General features: G+C 43.8%; 1 protein-coding gene across 1 annotated transcript in view; it reads left to right on the top strand.

Moving 5' to 3' along the window:
• The window catches only part of CCDC88A (coiled-coil and HOOK domain protein 88A), an 888,939-nt gene that overhangs the window by 484,512 nt on the left and 387,251 nt on the right, over positions 1 to 17,176 (top strand). The window contains exons 12-13 of the mRNA XM_085612608.1: positions 3,351 to 3,495; positions 3,584 to 3,768. Coding sequence (XP_085468734.1) covers positions 3,351 to 3,495; positions 3,584 to 3,768 — 330 coding nt within the window. The remainder of the gene's footprint in view (positions 1 to 3,350; positions 3,496 to 3,583; positions 3,769 to 17,176) is intronic.

Here is a 17,176-nt window from a genome sequence, read left to right as displayed (position 1 = left end):
GGAGGGTAAGTGAGCTTCAAGCTCTGAGTTCAAAACCCCCGTTCTTGACCATTCATGCTGAAAGAATGGTACTCAGGACCAGGGCTTCTTTTCTGCCTAAGGTGGTAACTCCTTGCCATCTGGGGCAGTCCATTACCCTTCCTACCTTCTATTCTCCTCCTCACCCTTACAAGGAGGAGGAGCGGCTTCACCCCTTGGACCCTAAGAGGGCGGTGAGCTTCTACCTTGATAGGACTAAAGACTTTCGAGTGGACGACCAGCTCTTCGTGGGCTTTGTTGGCTGCAGGAAAGGCGGAGCGGTGCACAAGGGCACCCTTTCCAGATGGATTGTCTTATGCATCAAGATATGTTACTCTTTGGCCGGTAAGGAACCTCCAGAGGGTTTAAGGGCTCATTCTACTAGAGCAAAGACTTCTACGACTGCCTTGTCTAGAGGTGTTCCTGTGGAGGACATTTGTAGAGCGGCAACTTGGGCCTCCCTCCACACTTTCGCAAAGCATTACTGCTTGGACTCCGAGGTGAGGAGGGACGGACACTTTGCTCGTTCTGTCCTTCAGGACTTTCTGGTATAGAAGGGTGGACACCCTCCTCCGGGAGTGGGGACTGCTGTGGGAATCTATTCACAAGGTGAGGAATCCACTGGCAGATGTATCCATCAGAAGAACAAGTTACTTACCTTCAGTAACGCTTTTTCTGGTGGATACAGTATCTGCCTGTGGATTCCTCACTGACCCACCCGCCTCCCCGTTGTCCACCCTCGTATACCTACAATAGTGATGATGTTTCAAAATTCATTTACTACTGTCAAAGGAAGGGTGCTATTTCTTTTGCCTTCCTGTATTATCTTCACACTGTGTGTGTTGTTTTGTGTATTATGTACTGTGTATACTGTATATATATTGCTGTCAGTCCGTCCGTGTGCCTCGTAGGCACGCAAAAAAGGGCGGAACTGACGTCATCACACCGACGAGGTCCTCTTATGGATCCTGTGACGTCAGCGGAGCCACGAGCGGAGCCGTGCTTCTGTGACGTCGTCCTCGTCGGCGTGGAGAGCTACTAATGTTTCTGAATGTTGCTGGCGCAGGGGATATTCACAAGGTGAGGAATCCACAGGCAGATACTGTATCCACCAGAAAAAGCGTTACCGAAGGTAAGTAACTTGTTCCTCACACCCTTACTAATGGAAATCCACTGACTCCCCTCGAGATCCCTCACAATCTTTACAATTAGCTGCATCACTACCAGCACCCTGCATGTCTGGCTGGCAAGCACACCATCTCCAGTTGTTCCTGGCAGACTTACAATCAGAACACCATCAAACTGGAGGCATAGAAGGGCAAAAAAGAAAAAGGTAAAACAAGACAAAAAGTCTTCTTCATCTATGTACCCGGGATCTGGAACACCATCCCTATATATATCACGATTCCTTCAAGTCTGCTCCAGTTTAGAAAACAGGTGGAGATGCACCTCTTTAAAGGACACTGGTTCTTCATTCTGTAACAGTCAGTTTCTTCTCCCTGAACCCAACAACCTCTCTCATCACTCTGTAACTGCATATTTTTCCTTGATCCTGTACAATGCTCTACTGTCTTATACTTAAGTTTGCGCTATACAAATTCCACATGCATATATATGAGGAGCATATAAAGAATACATTTACATTGAGACATAGCAAGTTTCAGCATATATTCCCAAACTTCAGATAAAGAATGTGAAAAATCAAATTCGGGTATAAGAAAGACATAGAAATACAGGTAATAATACCAGCAGATGGTAACAGAATATAAACAAAAAGTACAAAAGAGCGGGAACTGAAACCTACACAATGTAGGTAATCACTCCAAATATATACATTTGAAGGATAACACAATAAATGCAAAAGAACAGTTATGAAATCATTTTAGAAACAGGAATAAGCGCAAAGAATTAGCTAATCATTTTAAAACACAAATTAAAGAAGTCAGTGATTAGAGCATTCTGTAAATAGAACAAAAGAGGATAATAAAAGATCCATTGAGGGATGCTCCCTAATTTCCAGCAGAACAGAAGGGGGGGGTGCTATTCCAGAAACAGACAATCGTTTTTCTTATGTATTGTCCATTACACAATCGGTTCAACATACCATGAAAAAGAAATCCATCAGCATCATCAAGTCAGAGAGTCTCTTCTTTCAAAACTAAGGTGAATGTGCTAACAAGTGACACCAGCACAAAAATTGACTATGTACTCATAAGTGCATATTCTGACCTAATAGTCCAAACATAAACCAATCAACCATCTAGTATAGTGTATACTACATCAAGTGGGACAGTAATCCAAAAGAAAGCATGCCCCTTTTCTCTAAACTAGTACTGAAAGTCCATAGGAAAGTCCATACTCTCAAAATGTCTGTTAGGCAGAATAAAAGTGACACCTACTTCTACTTGAAGTTGAAAGATATACCACAAAAGTGTGGTTGCTCTTCCAAAAAAACAACAAAATAGCTTTTATTTTTTAATTACAAGAAGCTCAGTAAAATTATGCAATAGAAACCCTTGGTAACTGGAGGAGATGACCACTGACAAAAAGGCATGCTTCAGATAGAAACTAAAACAAACACATTGCCACACGTGCTTTCAAAGTATTTTAAAGAAAAGTATGCATCCAAGTTTAAAACATAAAATGCAAAATTAGACAGAATGGTATGGAAAAGAATGCAAGATAGGAACTACACTCTAACTGTGTATGTAATCATGGTGAAGACCAAAGAGCACCATACAAATACTGGTAAGCAATTCCAGAGTCAGCAATCATAGACTAGAAAATGAAGGAGGGTGGCACAGATACATACGTGAAAAATAGATCCTGACTGAATTTGTCAATAATGGAGAAAACAAGAAACAGTCTCAGGTATGTAAATGCACAGAATCCCAATTCTGATGATTTTACCCACTGGATCGCTTAGAAGCGATGAAAACGAGAACAAGATCAAGATGGGGAAATCCTTGGCTGCCAGGGAAAACTTGCAAAACCATAGAAATACAACATTCTTATTTAGACCTATTTAAACAATCTGTTATGGTCTGACAACCACTTGTAACAGTGTATATGATAACAATCAAGTTTTATTGCATTGTATTGTGTTGCTGTAATGCGTAGTCTTCTACATGTGCAAAATTAAGAAAGAGGCTGTCGAGCGCATAAGACAGCTTATAGATACCTCCAATACTGTACCACTGTTTACTATTCCAAAGAGGGAACTCTGTTTGGAAAGTTTGTTGTCTCATATAGTGTCACATTATTAAACTAAAATATAATGTCCACTAACCATTTTATTACAGTAAAAACATTCAAAATGTCTTTGTTTTAAGGAGCGTGACATGGACAGAAAAAAGATTGAGGAATTGATGGAAGAAAACATGACACTGGAAATGGCTCAGAAACAAAGCATGGATGAATCTTTGCATCTTGGCTGGGAATTAGAACAACTGTCCAAAACTAGTGACCTTCCTGATGGTAAGAAAATGATAAAGCAGCTCTCTGTTGAATGTGAACTAAAATGTTGTAATTTCTTATATTCAATATGTGTTCTTCAATTGTACAGCACCACAGGTGTCCCTTGGACATGAAGTTAATGAGCTAACATCAAGCAGATTGCTGAAGCTAGAAATGGAAAACCAAAATTTATTGAAGACTGTGGAACAGCTGCAAAGTGCAATGGGTATTGCAGAGGGAAGCAGCTCAAAGATTCTGAAAATGGAAAAGGAAAACCAAAGATTAAACAAAAAGGTAACCAAATGCATAGGTTTGCCTTTTGATGTATTTAGATTTAGACTTTCGATATCCTGTCTTATCAGCCAGAATATATAATGGACTTGTAATCAGTAGTGGCTGATGTAAGGGAAATGTGGTGAGGCGGGTGCAGCGCGGGAAGGGCAGCGCAGTGGGGACCTCTGTCTTAGGCTGAAGCTCCCAGCTTCCCCTGTGGCCGCTCTCACCAAGAGAGCAGTTTAGGGGTTGGGCACAGTGCACTGGTTTAGCGCTCCATAGAGACATAGGACCCTGTGCCTGCTGATCTCTCCACCCAGCAATACAGCTGGGTTGGAGTGATGTCAGTGCGCAAGACGGCTTTGCCAGACCCAGACGGCCGGCCAAACCGCCATATGCACTGACAGCAGGGTTCACCATTCCTCCTCGCCCTGCTGCAGTGCTGTGGCCCTGTCCCCAAGACAGCTGCAGGACAAAAAATAAAATGATCTGCACTTAGATAATTTTATTTTTCGTTTGCCGCGGTGTGGTGACGCTCCTCCACCATAGCGGAGGAGCCGCCACTGCTTGTAATACGGCAAATGGGATATGAGTCATGTTTATGACAGAGTAACCCATCTGCCAAACTCTAAATCAAGCCCAAAATATTATTTTGCTGTGTTTTCCTAAATGTGATTGGAATTGACCTATAAAAAACATATGCAGAAGTCATAAATCTTGAAATACAGACTGAAGGGATGTGTTGCAGTTTTTAAATTTTCTGTATACGATCTTTAGTAGAGGTCCTGATAATTAAGCGTATCACAGAATATCAGAAGAATGCATAGCCACTTTTCTCTCTAGCTAAGGGTTTCCTAAACATATACTGTCACCAAATGGCCATATGGTTGCCTATTGTGTTGGAATGTTTTGAACTGAGCAGATTTTTCTCAAGTTATTTTATTTATTTTTTTGTTCCCACAAGCAGCAAATGCATATGCAGAAATATTAAACTCTATCATGGCTGAGCTGTCTGTAACAATCCTTCTCAATAGATTATGAATAAGTGCTACACTTCTCATCTCCAACCATTCAGTTTTACAAATGTGTCCTTTTTTCAGGCCAAACTTCTAAACCTCCTTTGGTCTGATCTGTGGTGTCATTGGATTCATTTAGCATCCTGTACCTGGTTACAGAGATTTAAGTATGTCATCCAGGTGTTATGAGTTGGAGTAGAGCCTTCTTTGCAACACATAGAGAGGCACCTCCTTTTTAACCGTGTGGCCAAAAGATTGTTTGTGCTGTTTGAAAGCAGAAGATTTCCAATTAGATTTCTTTGATGGTGAAAAACTGTTGGGAAGTCTCTCCTGAGGTGTTCACCTCTCATTCCACAAGAGTTGTGGTTATGACATCACAATTTTTTAGTAGTGTTCCTGTGCAGTTGAAATGTAATGCTGCTAAATTTGCCTTCTTTCCACTCCTTTTCAAATCTTTAGTGCATGAAAATGCCAAGCCGTGCTCAATCTTGCTTTTTTAGGACAACGCTGCAGGGGTTTCTGCTTCAAGGTGTAGCAATATCCTTAACACTCCTCTTTTTTTAAGATTCCTTTGGAAGATTTCAAGTAAGGAATCTGCAGGAGGACATATCCATTAGAAGAACAAATTACCTATGCTTGTAATACTCTTTTTGATGGATATGATAATTCATGCCTATTTCTTACGCTCTCTCTTCTTCTTTATCTGAAAATATACATGTTCTTTGTTGTTTATTGCTCCGTCTTTTTTAGACACATTGGAAACATGGAACTTCACTCACATGTATAAGTTACAAAATGTAAACAAATTGGCCTTTTCGATCCAAGGTTTTATTCCAGAACTATTGCTTGAACCCTTACCTGAATGCAAAATGACAGTTAAATTAGCAAGTGATGCATACAATAAGGGCTGTATCGCATGTAGCACAATATACGCCAAACAAAGTCCTTTCATTTATGTCAGAGAAACAGGAGGAATTTATCAAGGGGTCGGAATTCAGCACTTTGCACTTGCAGGATGAAACAAACAGGCGGGTGCTTGACAAAGAAAGTGACATCATACATCATCGGCACCTTTGAGCCATTTTAGGAAGACATCCTCAAATCTCTCCACAGTCAGAGGTTCACAGTAAACCTCCAGTTAAAGGATGAAATACTGGCATTGCTTCTGCAGAACTAGCTAGAAATACAACCCATAGAGGTCAAAGGTTTTATTCCAGATTAATCCTGGTGCTAAAAAATTCTAGAAAAGGAGAATGAAGTCATGTAAAGGATTTTTGCAATCTCTGCATATATTTCATGCAATTTTTCAGGATACCACCCATCAACATAGTTTCCCTTTTATCAAAGAGGGTGACTTTCTAAGATCCATTAACGTGGGGGTAGGGCGGCACCTGTTTATGCATATCCATATACCAATTGCACAGAACATTTCTGCATTTCATGGTAGACAGATAACATGACTGGCTGATGGCATGAAGTTGTCACATACCTCTACAAAATACTTGGTGCAAGTGGCACTTATGAAGCTAGGGTTTGACAGTATGCTCCTATGTAGATGTTTTCCTTTTGAGATCATTCTTACTGGTACTAACACTGTTGCGTATCAGAGTGTTTTTTCCATATGTTTGATAATGTTACGTCAAAGGCCTTAATGCATGGCAATAGTCATTTTTTGTGCACCTAATGGATATGTTTGCTTGATTTATTACATTTAAATTTGTCTAGAATTCAGGATTCTATTAACGTGAGATTGTTTGCTTAATTTCTTGTGCAGGCTACCAGAATTTGTATATGCTATTTATCGCATATTTTCTGGTGCTCATGTTGCAATAGCCATTGAAAGACTTTTCCATTCCCTTCTGCATTTTACTGTGGATAATCCCTGCTTGCAGGTTGACCTTGTGAAAGTTTCGTGTCAGCAGAATTGAAGGGATGCAAAAACTGTGACTTTTGTTTACTTCCTATTAAACTAATCGAAGCAGTTTTCAGTCCTGTCTTGCACATGCAGGATTATAGTCCAGTGACCCCATACTTGCTTTTAAGAATTAACACAGGTTAGCAAGAGGAGTTGCTTCCTGCATCATAATAGCTCACTTAAAGGTGGCCAGGCATCTGTTGGGTGGGATCACATCTTTCTACTGGAGGCATTGCCTTACAGTTACTTTGTTCACCGAAATTCCACAGAGGAACATCTGCAAAGTTTTAATGTGGAGAACAATCAGTTTGGTAAGCAATACCTTCTTGACCAGCTAGAACTCTTGTAACAAAAAAACAAAATACTAAAAGGAGCTTTTAGCCTGCCCATTATTTACCTTTACCTACCTTTGATTGGCTCCCAAGTCACCCTGGTTTCTCTTCTTCCTGTTCATCAGCACCTCCTCCTGCCTCCAGCTTCCTGCTTGGCTTCACATCTTCGTCCTTGCTGTGGAGCTTGGACCAAGTACTGCTTCCGGCGGCCAGTGTCTGTCCACTGGCCGCACACTTGTAACATACATTACTTTCTAGCGTAGGCATTCTGTTCATTGCTTGCTCATCATTACCACCACCTCACATTCCTCAGGTCCCTTCCCCATTCGTTACTGGCCTGTCCCTCCCACCACCTTGCTCCCATCAATGCATGCCCTATCCACACCCCATCACTAGTTGTCTCCCTCCTACCTCCATCATAGCTTGTTTTATGTAGTGCAAAGTTGACTTGAAGGATTTGGAGCAGACTGAATGAGTACCAGCTACATTACACAAGAACACATTAATTTTTGCAGTCACGGGGAGATTAAGTGATTTGCCCAGAATCACAGGATGTTGAGCTGGCGCTGAGACAGTTCCCCGTCTCCAAAGTCATCAGCTGTGGCCGTAACGCCACAGCCTCTCCATGCTCAGTGTTCCAGCTAACTACACTTTGACATGCTACTAACTGCAATGGGTGTTTGTTCAAGAATATAAATTGCATATTAAGTGTAGGGAAAATAACTATTTTTAACTTGTTTGTATGTGCATAGCTTAAAGTAAAAAAAGAAAACGCTATGACATGGTGGGGGCAGGGGTCTGTTGATGCCACGCAGTGAATTGTTTTTATGATACTGGCTGTTTGTTCCGTGCTGATGAATTCCCAGGTAGTCAGAGAGTTTCTGTGATTATTTGTGGGTAGGTTGGAGGCGAGGGTACAAGGGTTCGGTTGTGGGTTAAAGTTGTAGATGATGTCGCTAAAGAAATCTGAGAGGTTCCTGCATAGTTCTTGCAAGGGGGTGATGCTGTTTGTGGTGGAAGTTGGTGAGGTGAAGTCTGATGATTGTAAAATGTTCTTTAAATCTATTGAAGCTGCTTTCCATGCACTCTGCTTCGGCCTTCTTCTTGGTTTCTCTGATCAGCTGGTGGTAGCATCTTTAGGGCTGCTTTGTAAGTATCCTTGTCATTTTCATGACTATTTGTTCTCCATCTTCTTTCCTCCATGTACCAGCTAGCCTGCTTCAGGGCCCTCCTCTGTGTGTTGTGTTTACGGGGTGCCAGAGAGTTGGCACATTTTGTGATCAAATCGCCGAGCTGTTTGATGCAGCTGTGTAGGTCGTTGGTGTGGTTGTGCTGGTCGAGGCGCAGGGTGTCAGGCTAGTCGGATTCCAAGATGCTGCTCCAACTACATTTGGCCAGGCTTGTGGTGGTGGGTTTTTTTCGGCAAGGGATACTGATTTGGAAGTGAATAATGACGTGATCAGTCGGGGTGAGAGGTGTGGTTGCAATGCCTTTGATGCCGTTGAAGGAAAATTGGGTTCAAGGTGTGTCCAGCGGAGTGTTTAGGTCTGGTGATGTGATGTATCAGTCAGACTTTTTTTAAAGTTTTTGAGAAGGGCACTGGAGTTGGTATTGTTCCTGTCTTCCAGGTGGAAGTTGAAGACTCCTAGTAGGATGTAGTCTTTGAAGTTGATGGTGAGTTGAGCGACGAAGTCTGCGATGTTGTTGGTGAAAGTAGCTTGTGGATCTGGTGGTTGGTAGACAAGGGTTCTATTCAGGGTTTATGTTGCTGAGATTCGTAGTTTGAAATGTAGGTGCTCAATGTCCCTGGTTGTGTTGTCAGAGGTTGTAGTGCACTTGATGGATTCTTTGAATGTTACTGTGATTCCTCCTCCTGAATTTTGCTATTGGAGAAACACTGCTCACATTTGTAGGGGAAGGAAGTTGTTGGGGTGCAAATTAAATATGTTTACCAGATGTTCTTGCAAGGAACCAAAGTTGTTGTGTTCTTTGACATCCAAAATGTAAGCCAGTGGCCTCTGTTGATACTTAACCCTAATATGAAAGATTGCTGTCTGGGTGGTGAATATGTGAGCCATCAGGATGTCAAAGTGCTTACCCATTTGATTCAGCTGTTCTACCTTTATATGGTTTTGTCGCAGAATAAAGTGGTGTTTCAAACCCGTCCGCTTTTCTGCCAAAAGCTTTGTGGCAGTTTTGGTTAAATGTGAGTTGATCTTTCTATTTCCTTTCCTAATCCCTCTTCCAAGGCAGATGAATCAGTTGCTAGCCTTGATGTAAAGAGAGCCATGAGGTTTTAAGTGGATAAGACATGTTTGGTTAATTCCTTTACAATAGTCTTTGTCACGTCACATTTTTTCCCTTAAGATGAGTACACATGTTTAATAATTAGCTTGCCCCTACAATAATATTCAGCCATTTAGCTATTCACTTCTGGCTATTCTTCTACCATCAAGAATCTATGCTAACACAGGTAAAGCAAGGCATTATCTGAGGCCTTCCAAAGGAATGTCTCCATTGTCAAAATGTAAAGAAAAGGCACTTATGCTGTTCCCGTCCTCACTTTGTATAAGTGTTAAGCGTCAGGCATAACCATTGTGCACCAGGTGCCTTCTCTAGAGCCGTCATCCCTCCGGTCATGCCATGCTGAAGAACTGACATGAACAGAGCTTTTCTGACCTTTTCTCCCTGCCTTATCAGATGAGCCTTCATGATTGGCTAACTTCTATGCAAATTTTAAGGGGGTTGTAATTTAGGATCAAACACAATTTGACTTACCTGATATACCTGTTTTCTTTTAATCCTCTTCACTCCACAAACTCCTTTGGTTTGTGCCTATATCTATGTTCCATATTATCATAAATAATTAAATGAACCAGTGGTGACTGCATAGGTTTGGGGATGCGGGGTCTGTCTATTTTTTGTGATATACTGAGGCACATGCTCAGGTACCATAAATCTGAATTGGATGTCCCTTGTGCAGGACTGATGGTGACCTATAACAATTTCATAAGGCATTACTGTGAGTAATTTCTATAATGTACCAAAATGGCCTTCTTTTTAGCAATTAGAAGAATGTTTCTCCATATAGATACAAATACTTGAGGCACACTGAACTTGGAAATAAAATATTCCAGCTCTATGTAGTATTTCATCTTTATTTTCTACTTCCCTTGAGGTCTTTCTTATTACTGTCCTTCATAACATGAACACTATGAATTCCCTAAAGGTGAGTAAGATAAGGCCAAAGGTAAGCCTTTTCCTGTTGTTCAGTCACCATCCATTACGTCCCTACATCTCAGTCAAATTGTTCAAAATATAACACATTCCCATAGGGAAAAATAAGGCCATATGTAGACACCAATCAATGATTTAGTCACCAAAATCAAGTCACTATGACTGGCACAGCCAGAGTAACATGTGTAATCCCTACTGTCTGGGTGTAAGTTTCTCCACATATCTTCTAAACCTAGTTGTGCCGTCACTTCTAACAGTGATCGAGAGGTCAATCCAGTGGCCTAACAAAGGATGAGGGATGTCTACCTCGGGTGCCATCAAAATTGTTTTTCAACTCTCCTTCTCAGGCCAACTACTCACCAGGGAAGCCTGCTAATTACCACTGTCGTCTTCTTGAGCAGAACTGGAGTTCTATTATTTAGTGCATAGGTGTCCATTATGTCTGCCTGGCAGGAAAACCTGTATATCTACCTTCTGTATTTTTGACTTTCTAAATAGCCGTGCATGGCAATCACTTGTATTTTGGTTTGCTAACCTTGTTGCTCTCCTCAGTGTATGTGCCTGTCCCACAAATGGATTCCTCAACTTGGAGTGTTCTGTACGAGTCTTGTCTCTTGCAAATTGGAGTATTACAGTTCTTTATCCTAAGGTCTGATAAATCTAGGCTTGTTTGATTGGGTTGTTCAGACCATGAACCTTTAAAGTCACTTTTGAAAGAACTAGCATGAGTCAAGTAAATAGTGCCCACTTGGACTTTTTAACGTTTTGTATCTTGAATAGCACAAATAATATTTCCCTGTGCAGCAAATCCCAGGCTCCTCACTATAGAGCTTTCACATTCACAGCATACACACCAGATTAAACAATAAACAAGAACTACAGAAACACATGAGCCAAATAAACCGTTCCTAAGAAGGTACATGATAATCTAAAGGAAGGCACATAGTCATGCCTAACCAGGTAAACCTTAAAATCAGTGCCTAGCATAACATAGAAAAGGCCCGGGGACAGGAAGAAAATTAGTGAAAACGGTCAGGGCATTTACAAAAATGTATGTCCTTCTCTTTACAAAAAGAGAGGTAATTGGAGAATCCCATTCCACATGTTCCCAAGATAAATTTAAGCTATTTCAAACAAAATTAGAGCCCACACCTGAATCGGACCAAAAGACACATGGAGCCGAAAGTATGCATGGAGCAACTCAACCTAAATAGGCAAGGAGCCCAAACATGCCTTTGGATATCACAGTTGTACAGTAACCTTGAGGCAACATTTCATACAACTTGAATACGACTTCAAAAGCTTGTAGGCTCTCCCCTTCCCCCTTTCCCTTCCACCCTCGAACCTATCTTGTACTTAGCTGACATATCCAACTATCACATCTAAAGCATTTTTTTATTAGTGCCAACTTTCTCATGGATTAGGCAATCAACATGTTTTCCCCCGCTTTGGGGCCACCTTGATGATGATTGCAAAATCTTTCTATTCGCCATCAATCCAGAGTCTCAGCCTCAAAATGAATGGGGTAGCATATTGAATGCCATAGTCTCTAATTTGACCCTAATCTCTTCAAAGTTGGCTCTTTGCCTTTTAGTATGAATTGGGTAGTCATTGTCCAGAAGTGTACAAGAGATTTAGTACTCCTATTTCATGCCCTCCTTCCAAACATAAGCTAGAAAATTTAGCTTAATGGAAACTCTGCAAAGCACTCAATATTGCTGTCAAGGGATCGAAAGTAGACTTGCAATGTGCACCCACTGTTCTCTGTGTCCTTACCATGTGGAATTTAGTGTACTCATGGTGACTAAGAATCATTTTCAATAAAGATTGAATAAACTTTTTCAGGAGTTGTCCCTTTTTCTCTGCTTCAAGTATGCAGGCTATTCAAATGGTATTCCTTCTCATCTTATTTTCTGCATCGTTTTTGCTTGTCGAAGTATTTATTTAGTTTGAGATAGTATAGAAGGGCTTTGGGCCACATGTACAGAATTTAGGGATTGCGAGTTCCTAATTACGATGTTTCGCAAAAATGTACAAGTTAGTAATAAAGTGATTCCTGATGAGGTCGCAGTAGCCCTATCACATGAATACTGATGAGGTGGATCGCAATTTGCGACCCACTAGAAATTGCAGCCATTACAGGGATGGTCGCCTGCTGAGGTCAGAAGACCACCATGTCTGTGATTGCGTTCTTTGGGTTTTTTTTTTAAATGCAGCTTGTTTTCCTTAAAGGAAAATGGGATCTGTTTCAAATATTGAATGAAATGTTTAAGTTTAATTTTTTAAAGGTAAACAGTGTCCCCTGGGACCACTGTCGGCTCTTAAAAATTATTTATTTCACCATTGACATAGGGGAAGGGGTCCCGTGGAGACCCCTTCCCATTTGCGAATGGTTAATACCACCCTTGAGGTGTCGGTAAAAAATGTATGTTATGCGACCGTAATTCGGTCGCAAAACATTTATACATACCTCTGCAGTTTGGGATCTGGAAGGGAGGCCCTAAACACCCCCCTTCCAAATACTGAATCGCTAAACACCGAATTGCAATTTGTGCTTGGTACATATGTAAAAGCATTTTTGTAGTCGGAAATGGCCTGATTTTCAGAATCTGGCCGTTTTCTGACCTCATAAATGCTTTTGTACATATGGCACTTTGTCTCTTAAAATATCCTCGTCCATGGTGCCTCCTACTCTCAACCTGGACCTCCACATATTTGATTCTCTGGGAGAGGTGGAGATCCGAGGACTCTGGTCTGTGGCAAAAATCTGACTCCACTTCAACCTGTTGGAGTTGCCTGCTGTTCGCCTGGTGCTGAAGGTCTTCCTACCATCCATTTAAGGGAGGCTGGTACAGGCCTTCACGGACAGCTCCACTGCCATGTGGTACTTCAGCAAGCACAGCAGTGTGGGGTCCTGGGTTCTGTGCCGAGAGGCTGTTTGCCTCTGGAGTTGAGTGGAATGACTGGGCATTTCCCTGCTCGTGAACCATCTGGTGGGATCTTTGAACCCCTGGACAGGCAAGCTCAGCTGATGGTGCCAGTGGATCACAAGTAGCGGTTGTACTCTGAGGTGGCACAGGGCATCTTCCAACAGTGGGGAGAACCCTGGCTGGATCTTTTCACCACCGCTGAGAATGCTCATTGTCACCACTTTTGCATGCTGGAGTTCCCAAGAAAGCTGTCTCAGGGAGGCGCATTCCAGCTAGAGTAGAGCACAGGACTCCTATACGCCGACCCCACCCTCTCCTGCCCCACGTTCTGAAGAAGATCAGGAACGAGCAGGTCCAAGTCATCCTGGGGGTTCTGGATTAGGTCAGGAGACTGTGATACCCAGAATGTCTGGGCATGAGCATCTGTCCCCCGATCAGGCTTCTGGTTCAGGGAGGTGTTCTGCCACAGCAGCAGGGCCTGGTTTTGCACCAGAGTCTGTATAATCTGCTCCTCCATTCGTGGAGAGTAACAAAAATGTACTGCGTTCGATCTTCCTCCTGAGGTTGTTGATATTATCCTTGCTGCACAGCCCCCTCTTCAAAGTTCATTTACGCAGTGTGCTGGGACAAATTTGTAGCCTGGTATGGTGTTCAAAACAAAGACCCATTGCAAGCTAAACTGTTGGATGTCTTATTGTTTGTTTTATCTTTGGCCCAGCAAGGACATGCAGTGGGCACCATTAAAGGTTGTTTGTCATCCCTTTCAGTCTTTTTGCTTTAGCCAGACCAGCCGTCCTTCCTTAAATCACTTATTGTGATGATGTTCCTAAAAGGTTTAACACACATTTCCCCTACTGCCTTTGTAATGCCACAATGGGATCTCAAGATGGTCCTGACTTTCCAGCTGCTCATTGTATCTTCTGATTGTGAATACTCTATTCCTTGTTGCCGTTACTTCAGCTCATCGTTTGAGTGAGCTACTGGCTCTTTCGGTGCAGCAGCCCTACACCACCTTTTTTCCACACAAAATGGTGTTAAGAACCAAGATGGCTTTTTTGCCACACGTTGTGACTCCTCCCAACGTTCTGAGTCTTTGAGCTTTTACATCAATCACACCAGAGACAAATGAGTGGATGGTCAGCTTTCCATGGGGTTTTCTGGAGCAAAGAAAGACAAGGCAGTGCAGAAAAGCAATTAGTCAAGGTGGATAGTGCTCTGCATCAAGATCAGCTACACATTGGCCATTAAGCAGCCTCCAGGACTGAGGGCTGATTCCACAAGGACTAAGACTAAGACTATTGCTATCCCTGCGTTGGCACACAGAGTGCCTGTTCTCAGCATTTATCAGGATGCAACATAAGTGTCTACACACATTCAGGAACCAATGCTGTCTTGACAGCCAGGCCCGATGGTTAGGACATTTAGCACTTTTGATCTTACAGGAGTCTTTCATCTGAACCCATTCCACCTTGGGGGGTACTGCTTTGGTATCTATTATTAAGGTGAGAAATCTGCAGTTAAAAGTATCCATATGATGAACAAGTTGCGTAGGTTTGGAAGTGCTCTTTCAGGTGTATAATCCATCTAACCACAGAATCCCCACTGCCCTTCCACCTCCCCGTTCTGTGAAATGGTCTCTTTTCCAATCGAAAAAGATCCCAAGCTAGAGATCTGCACACTGGTACTCCGAATGGTTTTTGGGTTCCATGTGCTAGGGCGCGGACAGAGTCAATAAAGAATCGGGCTCCAGCATGCAGGGGTAGAGCTTATATTCAGCTCTGTTCTTCACTTCTCGACAGAACAAAATCAACATGGCGTCATACGGCGCTACCTAATGGCACACCTGAGCACTACTGTGTAAACATTTTTTGTATCCAATCTAGCGTCTGGGGATAATGGGGATTTTCTAAAAGTAAACAATCTGCAATTACATAGAGCATCAGAAACAGTGTTACCAAAGGTAAGAAACTTGTTCTGTAGGTCTTGTGCCTAGCGTGGTAAAATGAGACTCTACTGTGATGATCATTACAAAGAATGCATGTACTGCTTATTTCTAGTTCATCAAGCTAACGAATTCAAGGCTAGCAGAAAATTATTTTGATAAAATGGAAGGAAAACTGCTCCTGTGGCCCCAGAAGTCCAGGGCAAGGGACACAATCTCCTCAGGTGAAGGCTCTTGATGCCTTTTCAAAACCACCTAAAGTGTTCATTTTGAGCAGAAAACTGTCTCTGTAACAGTTTCTGATGAGGAGGATCCTTTGACATAAAATATCTGCCTCACAAACAACCAATCAATCAATCGATCGCATTTGTAAAGCGCACTACATACCCGTGAGGGTCTCAAGGTGTTGGGGGGGGGGGGGGGGTGGGGGGGGCTGCTACTGTTCGAAGAGCCAGGTCTTGAGAAGTCTCCTGAAGGTCAGAAGGTCTGCCGTAGGCGGATGGGGAGGGTGTTCCATGTCTTGGCGGCGAGGTGGGAGAATGATCTGCCACCGGCAGTCACTCTTCGGATGCGGGGAACGGTGGTGAGGGCGCGGTCTGCGGAGGCGTTCTAGCTGCGTTGGAGCCGTTTCAGGAGTTTGGCCGGGGCTCCTGCGTAGAGTGCGTTTCCGTAGTCCAGTCTACTGCTGACGAGGGCCTGGGTGACCGTCCTTCTCATTTCGGTGGGGATCCACTTGAAGATCCTGCGAAGCATGCGGAGGGTGTTGAAGCAGGAGGAGGAGACGGCGTTGACCTGCTTCGTCATGGAGAGGGTAGAGTCGAGGATGACCCCTAGGTTGCGTGCGTGGTCGTGGGTGTTGGGGGATGTTCCTAGTGCAGTCGGCCACCAGGAGTCGTCCCAGGCAGAGGGGGTGGATCCGAGGATGTGGACCTCCGTCTTGTCCAAGTTCAGCTTCAGTTGGCTGTTCCTCATCCAGTCGGCGACGGCCTTCATTCCTTCGTGGAGGTTGGTTTTGGAGGTGTGGGGGTCTTTTGTGAGGGAGAGGATCAGCTGGGTGTCGTCGGCGTAGGAGATGATGTTGAGGTCGTGCCAACGTGCGACGTGGGCGAGCGGTGCCATGTAGACATTGAACAACGTTGGGCTGAGGGATGAGCCTTGGGGTACGCCGCAGATGATCCCGGTGGCTTCGGAGCGGAAGGGGGGGAAGCGGACGCTCTGTGTTCTGCCGGAGAGGAAGGAGTAGGTCCAGTCCAGGGCCTTCTCTTGGATTCCGGCGTCTTAGAGGCGTGTTCGTAGTGTGCGGTGGCAGACCGTGTCGAAGGCGGCTGACAGGTCCAGGAGGATGAGGGCCGCGGTTTCTCCGTTGTCTAGCAGGGTCCTGGAGTCATCGGTAGCGGCGATGAGAGCAGTTTCGGTGCTGTGGTTGCTGCGGAACGCAGACTGGGATGGGTCCAGGATGCTGTTCTCCTCGAGGAAGCTGGTCAGCTGTTTGTTGACGGCCTTTTCGATGACCTTCGCCGGGAACCGGAGCAGGGAGATGGGTCGGAAGTTCTTGGGTCCTTGGGATCAGCCTTGGGTTTCTTGAGTAAGGCGTTGATCTCTGCGTGCTTCCAGCTCTCCGGGAAGGTCGCTGTCTCGAAGGAGATGTTGATGGTTTTCCGGAGATGGGGTGCAATGGTGCTGCTGGCTTTGTTGAAGATGGGGTGTGGGCAGGGGTCTTCCGGGGATCCGGAGTGGATGGTGTTCATGATCTTGATGGTGTTGTCGTCGTTGATGTTGGTCCAGGAGAGCAGGCGGTTGGTGCGGGTGGTGTTCGTGGGAGCTGGGGTCTCAGTGGTTGCCGGGGTGGTGATGGTGTCGAAGCTGTCGTGGATGTCTGCGATCTTGCGATGGAAGAAGGTGGCCAGCGAGTAGCACAGGTCTTGTGAAGGTGGGATGTCGTTGGTGTTGGAGCTGGGGTTGGAGAGTTCCTTAACGATGTTGAAGAGCTCTTTGCTGTTCTGTTCGTTGTTGTCTAGGCGGTCTTTGAAGGAGGTCCTTTTGGCGGGTCTGATGAG

The sequence above is a fragment of the Triturus cristatus genome, chromosome 6 (assembly GCF_964204655.1).
Source record: "Triturus cristatus chromosome 6, aTriCri1.1, whole genome shotgun sequence".
Lineage (NCBI taxonomy): Eukaryota > Metazoa > Chordata > Amphibia > Caudata > Salamandridae > Triturus > Triturus cristatus.
Note: the sequence above shows the minus strand (reverse complement) of the source record. Positions and strands in the feature narration are given on the sequence as shown.